Source organism: Apis florea, unplaced genomic scaffold (genome assembly GCF_048593485.1).
Source record: "Apis florea isolate Af1SG1 unplaced genomic scaffold, ASM4859348v1 contig_3078_pilon, whole genome shotgun sequence".
Lineage (NCBI taxonomy): Eukaryota > Metazoa > Arthropoda > Insecta > Hymenoptera > Apidae > Apis > Apis florea.
The window spans coordinates 1,757,830-1,773,814 of NW_028256702.1; the positions used below are offsets into that span (position 1 = coordinate 1,757,830).

At 21.7% G+C, this 15,985-nt stretch overlaps 3 protein-coding genes and 1 long non-coding RNA gene across 5 annotated transcripts in view; 2 read left to right on the forward strand and 2 right to left on the reverse strand.

The window, feature by feature from the left end:
- LOC100870119 (serine/threonine-protein kinase PLK1) overlaps positions 1–3,874 on the reverse strand; it is a 45,981-nt gene extending 42,107 nt beyond the window's left edge. For both annotated transcript variants that reach the window (XM_086908375.1, XM_086908374.1), the window contains exon 1: positions 3,028–3,874. In XM_086908375.1, the coding sequence (XP_086764501.1) occupies positions 3,028–3,813 (786 nt within the window). In that variant the 5' untranslated portion in view covers positions 3,814–3,874. The remainder of the gene's footprint in view (positions 1–3,027) is intronic.
- Positions 3,170–5,287, forward strand: LOC147657570 (uncharacterized). The gene is made up of 2 exons (XR_015292162.1): positions 3,170–3,788; positions 3,864–5,287. It is a non-coding gene; the product is annotated as an uncharacterized LOC147657570 (long non-coding RNA).
- A 2,547-nt stretch (positions 5,288–7,834) lies between these two features.
- Plekhm1 (Pleckstrin homology and RUN domain containing M1) lies at positions 7,835–11,073 on the forward strand. Its single transcript, XM_003697148.4, has 3 exons — positions 7,835–9,681; positions 9,761–10,396; positions 10,482–11,073. The coding sequence occupies exons 1-3, from the start codon at positions 8,371–8,373 to the stop codon at positions 10,644–10,646; spliced, it is 2,112 nt and encodes a 703-aa protein (XP_003697196.1). The 5' UTR covers positions 7,835–8,370; the 3' UTR covers positions 10,647–11,073.
- Positions 11,074–11,878: 805 nt separating this feature from the next.
- On the reverse strand, positions 11,879–15,186 carry Sas-6 (Spindle assembly abnormal 6). Its single transcript, XM_003697147.4, has 4 exons — positions 14,838–15,186; positions 14,115–14,641; positions 13,266–14,014; positions 11,879–13,041 (listed from the first exon to the last, which is right to left on the reverse strand). Exons 1-4 carry the CDS (start codon positions 15,024–15,026, stop codon positions 12,491–12,493), a joined length of 2,016 nt encoding a protein of 671 aa, XP_003697195.2. The 5' UTR covers positions 15,027–15,186; the 3' UTR covers positions 11,879–12,490.
- Between the last annotated feature and the right edge of the window lie 799 nt (positions 15,187–15,985).

Genomic DNA, 15,985 nt, shown 5'->3' on the forward strand with positions numbered 1-15,985 from the left:
ATTCAATAAAATGGAAATATCATTAAATGATATGTTAATAATAAACATAAAAAATAACGATAATGATTAGATATAGTCAATCAAAGTTTTATTTCATATTCAAAACTTTTGTCAAAGAAAAAAAATATTTTCAAAAATATTAATTTTTAATGACATGAATAATCATGAAAAGTATTTATTAAAATAATGTAAATTACTAATGTAAATTTATTATCAATCAAATATTACTCACGTATTTAATATTAATTGCAATTACATTTTGAATTTTGAAAGCAATATTTATAAATTATAAAAAAATATGTCTTCTATCTTTCTTCCTTCTTGTTAAATATAAATAAACAATTTCAAGATTATTTAAAATTAATCTCTTAAATCTATAAATGTATGTCATTTGATAAAAGAAAAACTATAAATGTTGAACGTAAAACTTTCATAATAATTAGAGCAAGTAGCAGACGTAAATAACTACTAATCATAATATCAAACCACATATCAATTTAAATGAGTGACTAACAACGAATGTTACACATTACAGTGTTATTAAACAATGTCAAGGTTCAAAATATGTATACACGTATATTTTGACGTGAAATCATACAATTTCCTAGCTGTTTTTAAACATCTACGTCTTATTTTGTTTACAAACTATATGTATAATATTATTTATTTTTATTTCTTTAAATTATCTTTAATGATCTCTCATTTTTTTTAAAATTATAAAAAATAAATTAAATAGTTATTATACTCAATGTATATACTCACAATTGATCAAAAAAGTCTACACTACATTATTTAATAAAGAAATTCAATTAAATTCAAAAAATTCTAATTTTAATTTTAAAGTTTATCTGTATATATACAGAATATAATGAGTTTATATAGAGCAAATTTTTATTTTTTCGATAGTTTTTCGAAAAATCTCTTTGAGCGTGTAAAATCATCATCATTTTCATCATTTTTCTCATATTTTAAATATAATTTCAACTGAGAATATTTTTTACAATATTTAATAATTTAAAATTTTGCTTTATAATATATACTATAATATGTTTATTTGCTTCAAAATTGGAAATAAATAATTATACATTAATTATATATTAATTTGATGTTACATAACGATAAAAAAAATATAATATAATAAATATTTTATTAATCCAACAATGACACGTTATCTTTTCGATTCATTGAATGGATTTTTCCATGTGTCTTGCATATTTATATCAAACAAAAATTTTTAAGAAAATTTTTATCACTATATTCTTCTAATATCTATTTTTAAACTGTATAATTATATATTCGAAAAAAAATTATACGAGTTTTATATCTACAATAAATTTGATATGATATCATAATTGAGAATCAATTGTTTTGGAAAAATTCTATATATTATTGCAGATTTAAATTTTGCATAAAATTAAAGTTCATAATATAGCAAATAATAAAATTTTTTTTTAAATAAAAAACATTTTTAAATTTTTAGAGATTTTCGAACGTGAATGTACACATATATGTTAATACTTTAATAATCTTACAGTATTCATACTGCAGATGTTATTCTCCTTTCGAAAAACGGGATCTCTAACAAATTTTGCATAATGAACCTTATTAATTTTTAGCACATTAACAAAAAAAAGATTTAAATATCAGAAGAAAAAACTTGATTTGAAAAATCTCTATTTCCAAAATATAAGGTTCATTATGCAAAATTTATAATTTGCATGTTTGCAAAATTTATTTTTTTTTTTTATCAAACAAAATTTCTCGCGTAATTTTTCTTAAAGTAATCTTTCTTTGTAAATAAAATTTATAAGATAAAATAAAATAAATATTTTAATAATATAATAATAATAAAAAGGAAAAATAATTATTTGTTTTAGGAATATTAAAAAATTAGATAATATGCGTTTTACATTACATCATAATTATTAATAATTAATTTTAAAAAGAATTAGTTAAATATAAAATAAATTAGATTCAAATAAGATAAAATAATAATATATATAAGAATGTGAAATTCATATAAATAATGTAAAAAAAAAATGCGATAATCTAATGTTAACATGCTAAACAATTAAATAACATAATGGAAAATTTTAAGAATTATATAATATTGAAATATTGTAATCATAGTAAGTTTAAAAAAAATATAATAGATAGAATATTGAATTTTCAATCGTATTTTATAATCGAATAATTATATCTTGTGAACATTTCAATATTTTTGCAGAGAAAATTAATGCTACAGTATAATAATTTATAAAATATTACAAAATATATCTTTTTTCTAATTTCATCAAAACTGAAATATATATTATTATATTAATTGGAGTGTTTTATATAATGATATACATATGTATTTATAAAATATAGATTTTTTTTTTAGATTGGAAGATGAATAATTGATATTATATATTTACATTCTATATAATTTTTATATCTTAATATCTTTTCATAAAATATAAAATACATATCTTCGAAAATATTAATTTTTTCTATTATAATTTTTATATACGATTTAATTATATTAAAAAATTATTAACGATATCATAACTTAATATATTATATAATAGAAGATATTAATATACATCAAGATATTATATAAAATTTTTTTAATTATAATCACTTTTCTAAAAAATAAAATAAAAAATAATTATAATTAGAAATAAAAGAATTTATTTTGATATTAATTATTAAGTGTTAAAATATCAAATCACTCGTGATATAAATTAAAAATAAAACAGAATTAGATATATATTTATATATCGAATATATCGAAACATAATTTTAATTTCATATTACAAGATGAATTATTTTATTATCTTATTGAATATAAATTAACTATTTGGCCATTTTTCATTAAATATAATCTTAAAGTTATAAATAATTAACTTTAATGTATTATCGTTATAAGATTATAAAATCAAAAGAAAAAATAAAGAAATAAAATATGACGAAAAAGTTATATTCTAAAATTAGAGAAAAAAAAATCAATAAGTGCTTGTCTTTTTTTTTTTGTCTGTTTCTTACCTTCCCAAGAAGTTGTCCCTTGTAATAAGCGTTTCCTTGAACCGGATCAACAACGTAATCCAACTCCTCCTCCGCGGAATTGTTCCAGGAAGACGTGGACGGTCCTGCCGTGATCACGCTGGTAGTCCTTATCAAAGACGTAGCGGTATTACTGAGACGACTTCCACTGACCGAAGAAGTAAGGTTATTAGTGCCAGCGGTCGTAGTGACAGTCGCGACGTTGTTCGTCAGCGAGGTAGTATCCTGCACATTGTTGTCACCCCTAGATGATAATTGCATGGAAGAAGCGTAAATAAGCGTGGATGTACGTGTGGTACAAACGGCTTCTTCGTCGTTTCTATATCCATTAACATTGCTTTCTTTCGGTGGTTCAATAAGACAACTAGGATGCAGAGAATACGTCGAGAGTTCTACGTCTAAAGGTAATGAGGATGCGCCGTGTTTACGACTTTTTCGACGTACGAGGCTTTGCAGAGATGTGGAAACCTTCGAAAAACTTTGACACGGGTGATCACTGATGGATCTGCTACTACCAGCTGATTCAATCTTCTTTTTCGAATATTCTGATTCTGGTATAGTTTTAGTCGTCTCATTGCTTTCTTCCTGACATCGAGCAACGACCTCTCCCTCTAAGAAACGGCAAGCTGCTGTTTCGGTATGCAAGTCACCGGGCATCGTCTCCAGGAGGAAACTTTTACTTGTCGTATCATATCCTCTTGGAGACGATGAACTCCCGACTTCTACCTCGAGCGTGTTCGAAGGTAACATCTCTAACTCTAGATTCATTTAGCGACAGCTTCAGATAGCGTCTATAAGATATTTGTACTTTGTTTCAGGAAATCAATTATTCAGCGCACCCTGAATAGCGTATGTAACATTGATTCTCTACTCCTTTTTCTGCAACACGTTTTTTCGCTAACTTATACACTATGATGTTACATTCCGTCGTTTCGCGGGATGTCATGTTATATTTGATTTTGGCATTTAGCACAGACGACGCCTACTTCTTGACATCCATGACACATGTGCACTTCGAAATCGTTCGATAACAGCGTCACGACATTAAATACGCTTTGAAACAACTCTTTCTTTATAAGACGAACAAATCTCTGTCCAAATTCCAAATGTGAGATCGTAAAACAGCATTCGAGAACGCTTATAAATGCAGAATGTTGTTATTGAAACAAAACGCACGCGTTCTCTTATCACCGACGTATCAGCAATGCTCATAAACCCCAACCGCTTGACCAGTCGAATCGTCACTGTTCCGCGCGCACCAACCGAACGACCCAACACCCTCGGTCTCTATCCTCCCCACTACTACCGCCACCTGAGCTCTCAGTGCCGTCGATAAAACCTAGTTGCTTTGACATTTTTCTTCCAATATATATTATAATCATAAAATTTTGTTTCTTGCATTTATACATTTTCGCATTTAATGAAATATCTTAAATGCAGTAAAAAAGAAAACATTACTATTCATAAATATGTTTACTTAAATTACTATTAATAAAATATTATTAATAAAATATATTGTTTTTATAATATTTAAAATTAGACAATCAAAAGAAATATTCATAAATTTTCAATATTTATAACAAAGATAAAAAAAAAATTGTTATAGAAATATCTTGAATTAATAAAGTTCAAATTTCTTATATATGTGTTTAATTATATTATATTTAATAAAAAATTTAAAGTAAAGATACGTTTTTATATAAATCTTTTTACAATATTAGAATTATATTTGATTATAAGTATAATATTTCAATAAAATAAGAAAATATTTTTTTTATAGTATTTATTTTCTCAATTTTAGATACATTTTGATAAAATGGCATGATGGTTTCTATACAGCGGTAAATTGTGAGAAAATGCTGAGAGATATTGTTTTCAATGTTGTGTAGAAAGGAAATGCGAACATCAATATATTATTTTACTTGCAGGAAGGAAGTTATTTAAATTTAAAATATATATATTCATTCTCATGATAATTTACATTATTAGATACATTATTCGATACTTTTTAATTTCTTTTAACATTTCCTGAAGCTTTCTCGAAACATTATATAAAAATAAAATTAAACAATATATTATTAATATTTTGAAAGCAAAATATTTCACATATATTACAAAACATTATAATAAATACATCTATAATAAATCTATATATATGCAAACAAAAAATTGTTAACAGCATATTATAATATACGCAAAATATATGTACATATAACAATAATAATAATGTAGTTCTCTAAAATCAGTATTTTATTTGCTAATAAAAAGAAAAAAATAATTTAATAAAATCTTTTACTTTAATTTAAACATTAATCAAATTAATAGAATATAAATAAGATAATATAATAATATATCAAATTGTAATAAAATAAGGTAACAAGATAAATAAAACTTAAAAAATGCTAGATATACCGATATATAAAATTTACATTATATAATATTACTAAGGATTAATTATTGAAAATATATAAATAGTAATAAGACAATAATCGATAGAATGCTACGGCCCTGATTCTACTATTTGCTTCGTTGTCCTCGTGTTAAATCTGCTTACTTCTTCCCGCTTGTTCTGTTACCCCTCTATCTCTCTTCTTTTCCATACCAGAATCCTACCATCGTCAAACGGAGAACACGCATCGTCCTATCATACGTATTCGGTCATTCACACAAGGTATACCTGTTCCAACATTTGAGATGCGCTAAGTGCATATCTAAATATAGGAACAGTAAAGAAAGAAAACTTAATAGCAAAGAAAACTTGCTTATAGAATCTAAAGCAACTGTCATCTATTTCCTAAATTGGTTTCCTTCTATGACTATTTAATATTTGTTTGATATTTCAGAAATTTACTTCAACGACAGAAAAATAAGTAGTATAGTAAGTAGTGCGATCAAATACAATGAAGATTTTTGGTAAGACTTCTATAAAAAAAACTAATTATATATTATAAAAATTAATTTGAAATTTTCAATTGAAACTTTTTTAAATATATTTTCAATAAAAAAAATTCAATAAAAAAAATATAATATAATAAAATATAATATAATAAAATATAATATAATATAAAATATAATAAAATATATTTAAATTTTGTTAATTTTTTTTAATTTTGTTTGTCAAACATTCTATTTATTATCTTTTTTTTATAATATTAAATAATTTAAATTTTGTTGCTAAATAAAGGAATAGATAAATTAAAAAACTAACTAAAATATTTTTATTTTAAACGTTACAAAATTATAATTTTGTTTTAAAGCGTTAAATTTATATTTCAATACAGATATATATTTAACGAGGTTTTTTTACTACAATATAATTACATATATTATACTATACTATATACTCTAATATATACTCTATATACTACTATATACTCTATATACTATATACTCTAAGTCAAGAAATAATATATAATTTGTATATAAAAATTATCGATAGTTTGAAATTTAATAAGAAATTATATAAAACGAATTTACATAATACATAATTATAAAAATATATTATTTACATAATTAAAAAATATCTTATTCACTATGTTCAAAAACATATGTTTAATTACTAAAATAAAATAAAATAGATAAATGCACTAACAAAATTAAATAAAAAATATATTTATACATTTCTTTAATATCTAAATATTATATAAAATATTGAAATTAAAAAATATTATATTAAAAAATATTGTTACTTAAAAATTTTTTTATGTAAAATTCAATATTATTCAATATTATAACATCAAATAATATCATCAATAAAATCATCAATAATAACATCAATAAAAATATAAAATATTAAAAAATATATTGAATATTTAATATATTTATAATTTTTAAATATTTATATAATTGTAAATATATAAATCTTATTTTTATTTTTTTTTATTATATTTTTTATTATATAAGTTTTATTTATTAAAAAATATATATGTATGTTATGTACTACAGGTGTGTGTATACTATTTATTATAAAAATTATAATTATATATAATTAAAATTATAAGTATAATTATTAATATTTAATTGGTAATCTATTATATTAATTTTAATTATTTATTAAAAATATATCTTTTTAAAATTTATATTAATATTATTTTAAATATTTTTATTTTTTCTGTATACTACTATTAATATATTTTAATAATTATATTTTAATTCAATTTTAACAATCATAATTATCATGTTAACATGTTATTAGTAATTTTTTAAATGCATTTTGCATTTAAATGCAAAAAAATATTTAATCTTAAATTTAATATATGATAATTTATATTATATCAATTCATTTTTTTAGTATTATTCAAAATATTAGTTCATTTATATAATATTTCAAAATTTAATATTTTTTTAAAAGATAACTTAAATTGAAAAATTATAAAATTATGTTTTATAAAATAATAAAAAGTAAAAAATTCAAAATAATTATCTTAAATTAAAAATAATATTTTTAAAAAAATAAATTTTTAAAAAATAACCAAGAAATTAATCAATAAGAATATAAATAAAATTTAAGTTAAATTATTTTATAAAAATAATTTTAATATAATTTAATAATTTTATAAAAAAATTATTTTGTATTAATTTATAATAATATTAAATAACTTTACCTTTTTTATATTAAGAATTTTTTTAATTAAAAATTTCTTTTATTAAAGATATTTTAATATCAATGTATTAAGTAATGATTTAATTCAAATAACTTTAGATTTAGATTTATATTTATATTATAATTTTCAATACGTTTTCACATATCATTAAGTCACCACCTGCTGATACATTGGTCCATATATATATCACAGCGCAATCTATCGTTTTGATATGTACTACTGTTAAAGAAAAGTTCGAATATAAATGTTGCTGATTCATAATCTAGAAGAAACAAAGAAATATTTTAAGTGTGAGAAAATACCAAGATATTGTTATAATTAAAAGCACAATTTTCATCAATTTATAGCAGTGTTTAAAATTTTTTACGTTTACGAAATTAGATTTTTAAATTGTTTGTTTTGTTTGGTGTATCCTATTTCTTACATATTCATCAAGGAGATAACGTTGACATGGATTATTACTGGTTCGAAGTTCGCGTGCCATTCTTATCGGAGTGTGATTCATATTTCTTCTGACAGTACTTCCTTGTTTCTTTGTCAGTATCAGCGTAATGTTCGAATTATACCAACATAATTTACGTAATACGTACTACGTCGTAATAGTGCGGTTAATGATTCCATCAAATTACCTTCTAAATTTTACTTTTTTCTATTATAATCGCGAAGATGCTTAAAGAAAGAAATTGTAACACGACTATTGTAGAATATCAAATTCAAAAAGATGAATTCATTTTTGAAAACTGTCAATTCAATGACAAACAACAGAATTGTCTTAATCAGAGAATCACTGCAAAAGCAATTAAATATTTGCGTGATGGAAATGCAAGGTGCATCAGGAATAGAAGAAAACAATACAATTGGCAATTGCGACGAAAGTATGACCCTATGTTCTGTTTTGGAAGCTATCTTTTTACACGGTTTAAAAGACAGCCTTCTAAATCGAGTAACAGAAGTTCTAAGTGGTCCAGACTTCAATGCAGTGCCACAACCAAGTTTTTGGGGTCCATTGTTAGTGTTCTCTCATCGACAAATCATAGCTCAAATACAAACATTAAGTCAACTTACCACAGAAGTTGGATATTGCAGAGCTTGGATACGATTAGCTTTAAACGAAGGTCTTTTAGCTAGTTACTTTGGTGCTATTAAAAGAGATAATTCAGCTTTAAAACCATATTATAATCGATCTGCATTCATTAGAGATACAGATCTTGTGGAAGTTGCACAGAGATTAATTGAAAGTTTAGATCACATATGTTTTGAACTTGCATGTAATAGTAGCTTATTAAACTTTTGGTCGAATACTCCTCTTCTATTAGCAGGCATATGGTCACCACCAATGAAATCTTGTCCAATATTTAGTGCAGTAGATATTGCAAAAACAATAACTACAGAAATAACAGACAGTGACAATTTTGATGAAGTTGAAACTGCTAGTTCAATTGGTAGTTTAGGTTCATTTAATTCATCACAATCTGCTCTTAATAATATGGTTTCTATAACAGAGGATGAAGCTTTAAAAATTATATTAGCTAATAAAAAATCAAACAACATTGGTACAGATCAATTAATAAATAATTCGAGAGATACTCCACCATTAAAAGAAGAAGAAGAAGAAGAGAAAGATTTATTAAAAGAACAAGAAATAGAACATACAATTTTAAATAATGGAAAAAATGATACAGAAATTAATATGTGTAATGATGTTGAAGATTCACCAATTGAAAATATTGTGCAAAATCATGAAACTTCACATGATATTGGTGCACCTACAGTAGGAAACTCATTAATTGGTAGATTAGGATGGTCTACATCATTTGAAGATTGTGAATCTTCTTTAACTTCATCCGTAATGTCTCATGATTCTGGGACAAATGCACCTCGTACTCCAGGTGATGGACCTACATATGATGCAATCATTCAAAGCTATCACACTGTTGGAAATTCATCTGTTCCAGATCTTCAAGAATTTTTAAAAAAATATCCAAAAAAGCAACAATCTAGTGATGAAACTAAAGTTCGATCAGAAAATAAGGTATAATTGTTTTTATTTGTATTGCATTTTGTTTTAATCCTAAATATTTAAAATATAATATTTCTTGCTTTGATTACAGATTACAATAAATTTTGATGAACAATTGGGGAAACTTCCCAGAGAAAAAGGTTTAGATGTACAAAATTATAGTTGTTTTGAATGTGGACATGCAATTGGTATGACTTTCTCAAAAGCATATGTTTGCTCTTTCTCTAGTAATTATTATTGTTCAAATTGTATGTCACAAAATGAATATCTTATTCCATCACGAGTAGTATATAATTGGGATTTAAAATGTTATCCTGTTTCTAATAAGGCAGCAGCATATTTGCAAGATTGTCCTACATTATTAGATCTTAAAATTTTAAATCCACGAATTTATATGGCTGTAGATACTATGGCTCAATTACAATCATTAAGAATTCAATTAAATCTATTGAGAGCTTATTTATTTACATGTCGTGAACCTATAATTGAATCTTTACAAAAAAAGGTCACACCTAGAGATTATTTGTACGAACATGTTCATCAATATTCTGTTTCTGATCTTTATGATATCTCTAATGGAATTCTCGCGCAACAACTACAAAATGTAGTAGAATTTGCACGAAATCATGTTATAAATTGTTGGCTTTGCAGTCAAAAAGGTTTTATATGTGAAATTTGCAATAATCCAAAAGTAATCTATCCTTTTGATATGGGAACTACATACAGAGTAAGTGAATATTTTTATAATAATTATAAAAGTTAATAACGAGTAAAATTCAATATGATAATTTATTATATTTATATGATTTTAGTGTGGAGCCTGCAATGCAGTATTTCATGCAGAATGTTTAAATGCTAGTAAACCTTGTCCAAAATGTGAACGAAGACGTAAACGAATGGATCTCCCTCTTTTAGATGTAGGATGTACAGATTTATCATTGGATGATGCACCAACATTTTCAGTTAATATAAATTAATGAATAAAAATTTTAATAAATTATATATTTTTATTTATAAAATTTTTATAATATTTTGTTTCTTATAAATTACTTATTAACAGAATATATATTTATTAAAATTTATTTTTATAAAATTCAATAACTAAATATTTTATAAACATATATGAATATCATATAATGGAAGATTTATTTGTAAATACTTGTTACTTCTATTCTAAATAGTTTTAGTTTTTATTATATCTGTAATAACTAATAAAATAAATTATATATTTAATATTAAGTTTTTATTTCTTGCAATATAATATGTTCAAAGTATTAAATTTTATTAATTTATAAAGATGGATGAATTAAATGTGTATGCAAGAAATATATGTATTTATGTAATATATATTTTATTAAAATTTTATGTACAAAAAATAATAAAATATATCGATCATTTATTAAATTATATTTATTTATTATATTTAATACTGTTTGTTATTATATTTGTAACTAATCATTATGCCTATGTTCAGCAAATATATTTTTTATATACATCAGTAAAACTTATTTCTAATATTTCTAAATATTAATAATTCGAAACATTTATTATATAAAAAAAATTAAATTATATTGTATATATATAATATATACAAAATTAATGTTTCATTTTCAATGAAATTTTATATTGTTAAACAAAGTAAAGCATATTAAATATTTTATAATAGATTACAGATTAGAAATTTATAAAAATTATACAAAAAAAAATAATAATTAATATTTATACAAATAATGTATATGAAAAAAATATTAAAAAATTAGTAAATGATAAATTTAATTTATTTTATTTATATTTTTATTTTATTATCAAGTAATATATATATGTACTATAATTATTGAAAATATAAAATATTATATTATAAATAAATATATTTTAAAAAATATCTAATGTAAAATATGTACAAATTATTTCTATTTATTTATTAAAAGTCATATTATTAAAAAATTTACATTCATAAATAACATTATATAAATTTTACTTTTTCTTATAAATGTAAATTTATAAGAAATCTTTTTATAAGCCTAACTTTGTTATAAGGCACATTGATTTTTTTGAACTAATCATTAATTTTTTATTTAATTAATACTTATTCAATTTATTATAGATTAATATTTTATGTTCATAAAAAGAATATAATAATTAGATATATATTTACATATTTTAATCTATATAATAAAAACTTTACCAGGTACCTATTTAAAAAATAAGATTATGATTTTATAAGATTATATTTGTTATTAACTTATAAATAATCTTGTAAAAGACTTTGTGAAAAGTCTTTATATGGCAACATTTATCATAAAATTATAATATATTGATAAATTTAATTATATAAAAGCATTAATTATGAATTGATATAATATTAAAAAAATATATTATGTGCATGTAATGATTAATATATAATTTTTAAATATTTTTTTTTTAATTTTTATATATTTTTTTTAATAACATTAATATAGCAAATACAAAAATAATTTGCTTATAAAAATATAGATTTTTAATTTTATTTATATTATTTCTTGTAAAATCAAATATCTATAAATGACATAAAGAAATATTAAAGAAATATCTAAAAATATATATTTTTTTCTTACAATACATGCACATAAGAATGTATTTTTAAAAGTAAAATCTAAAATTTTAATATTATTATTTACTTCATATAATTACATATTTTGTACTTTTTTTAACATCTAACTTAAAATATTAACTATTTCTTTTACAAATAATATTATAATTTGATACTTTTATATGATAATATTACAACTTTGATATGTATACGTTATTATTTTATAGAAATCTTGATTGTACATATATTTATTCAATGTAAGGTTTTAGGAAAATATGCAGATGGCAGAATTGGCTTATCAGACAAACCTGCCCTTCTTAATCCACCTTGTTGAGTAACACTTGTACTTTTTGTTTTTGTACCATTTGATGGTACAGATGAATTATTATTTTCTATAATAACTGGCATTGAAGAAGCTGCAGCAGTTCCAGATATTTTATTCAAAGAATTAATACGTTCCATAGGTGTACTAGTACTCGAGATTTGACCACTTTTATTAAATGTTGATATGCCTATGGTATTATCAGTAATACCAACACCCATTGACCGGGCTGTTATACGTGAAGTTTGATTAATATTTGGATTTTGTACAATAGGATTTCTTAGTACTCCAGATAATGTATTTGTTTGCATTTGTACTGTATTGGATGCAGGTGTACGTGTTTCATATTTATTGCTAATTAACTTATTTGTTCTAGGTAATGTTAATTGAATGGAAGATGGTACAGTAATTGGTGCTGCTGCAGTAACATTTTGTAATGGAGATTGACTATCTGCTAATCGTCGATTTAGCCAACTTATCACTACAAAAATATAATAAAATAATATTAATTACTGAATATTTCTTAACAAGAAAATGAAATAAGAAAATAAATATATATTTATGATACTTTATTTATTTATCTTAAAAATATTTAAACTTGAATAAAATATTAAATAATATTATATAAAAAAAAATTATTGTTCTATATATAGTTATAATTAACTAAAAACTTTATTCTAAAATATATTAAAATTATTAAATTACCATTATCATTATTTTTTATTATTTTTTCTTTTTCTTCTAATTGAGTTTGTTGAGTTTTAACTTGTTCTTTTAAATTTTCAATCTCTATTTTTGCATCTTCTGTTTCTTTTATTAAATTTTCCATTTTACTTTCTAACTGACCAACTTCTTTTTGTTTAGTATCTAATAATCTTTCTTGTTCAAGTGCTATACTAGTTCGTAATTTTAATTTAGATTTTGTTGAAGCAAGTTCATTTTGTAATTTTGTTAATATTTCATTAGCTTTGACTAGTTCATCACTTAAATTTCGTAAAGAATTTTGTTTACGTTGTAACTGACCTTCTTTCTCAGTTAAAAGATCTTCAAGATATTGTTTCTGTTCTTTGGCAGTTTTTAACATTTCTGTATGTTTATTAATAAGTATACTTTTATCTTTTAATTCTTGTTCCAATACAGCAACTTTTGTTTTTAAACTATTTACTGATTTATCTTTTTCATGATAGTCTGTATCTAATTTAGAATTTTGTTTTTTCAATAAATTTAAATCTCTTTGAGCAACATTAAGTTCTTTCTCAAGAGTTTGCAATTGTTTAAATTGTTCTATATTAGTTGCTTCAAGAAGAGATAATTTATCTTTGTATGTTACATTTTGTGTACGTAATTCTGCAAGTTCAGTATGAAGTTGTTTTATAATTTCTGTATGTTTACGTTCCACTTCTAATTTTTCTTTTTCACTATGACATTGCCATTCTAGCTGTGCTTTAGCAAATCTATATAATTTAAGAATTTAATAAATATTTGTTATATAAATTAAATTACTTATATAAACATTTGTTATATAAATTAAATTATTTATATAATTATACACACCTATCTTTTTCAAGGCTTATTTGCTCTGATGAAGATATTTGGATTTGATTCTTTTCTGCCATATATTTTTGCTCCAATTGTTCTAACTCTTTTGTTTTTGTTTCTACTTTATTTGACAAGTCATTCAGTCTTGTTTCAAGTGTAAGTGCATCTCTATTTTGTTGTAAAATATTTTCTTTCAATTGTTTAATTTTCATAGCCATATGTGTTTTTAAATCTGAGTCACTTGCAGGTGATATATTTAAGCTTAAATGACATAAATGTTTAAAATTATTTGTTTCAACCAGTTTGAAAATCCATTCTCCACTTTCTTCTGCTAATAGCAATAAAAATTTTGGTGGTGTTTTTGATACATTTGTGGAAGGTATTTGACATTGTTCTAATAAATATATTAATTGAGTTGCAAAATTATCAAAATCTACTAATAATCCTTGTTGAGACTTTAAAATTTTAAAATCATCTTCTGTGATAAATAAAGAATAAAGAAAACAAGGATCATCATCATCTGCTAATAAAACGCATAAACTCTGTAATATAAATTTATAATATGTCATTAAATTAAGTCATTGAAAAATTTCTAAAATATTTATCATCTAAAAACATATTTTAGATCATTTAATATATTTTTTTAGCAAATAAATGAAAATATATTTTAAAAATAGTAATTAATATCTATTACATCAATACAACATAGGTTAATGTAAATATTACAAAATACATTACCTTTCGACATACAGGACTAATACCTGCATGAATTTCTACATTAACTCTTAATTCTCGTTGGCGCTCTTCATTATGTTGTGGCTTCATATAAACTCTTTGTACTTTAGTATATAATATCTCAACATTGTTTAATTGCAAACTGGAATCACCAGTCACTGCAGTGCCTATTAAATTATTTAAATAATTCATTATTTGGTCATACGTTTAACAAATACTTATTATTCTTAGGTCACCCAGTATTATAAACAACAAGAACAATGTTTCAATTTTCATTTCATTTGTTAATTTTTTATAAATTATGAAAGGTTTACATGAAAGATTTTAAATTTTATAATTTACATATCAATCTAAGTACGCGTATTTAAAGTGCTGCCATCTTAGATATACATTACATTACTATTAATACTTCTATATTAATCTATACCATTAAATGTTGTTTAAATTAATTTCATTTATTTAATTTATAATTTATAATAAATAATTTAATTATATAATAATTATATAATAATTTATTTATATAAATGCATTTAAAATAAATTTTCACTTTTTTTATTTTATTGCTCAAAAATAATTTATTGTTATTATTCAATTTATTATATATTATAATTAACAAAATAAAATTTGGTTAAATATTATTTTACAATAATAATATTATAAATTACACAGAAACATTATAAAAAATATTGTACAATCATATAATTATTTACATATAATAAAAGGTAAAAATATTAAATTTTTTCAAAAGTTTATTTGAAATATATATAAATATATATGATATATTTTTGTATAAAGATACAATTTCTTTGTATAAAGATATAAAAGAAATTAAAAAATTATAAAAATTGTAAATAATTTTTTTTACTTTTAAATGAGTTAATAAAATTTTTATTTTTTTTATTCAAATTAGAATTTTTTATTTATAATCAATGTGATTTATTTGATGTATATACTTAAATATATATTATATTATTGATAAATATTATATATTATGTTAATATCATATTAAATTTTTGTAAAAACATTAATTTTTGTTTTCTATTTTCAACTTTTTTTTAAATGAAATTTATTTTATTTTATTTATTTTCGAATTATTGTATAATTATATAATTATTATAAATTGCATTATATAGTTAATATAGTTATAATAT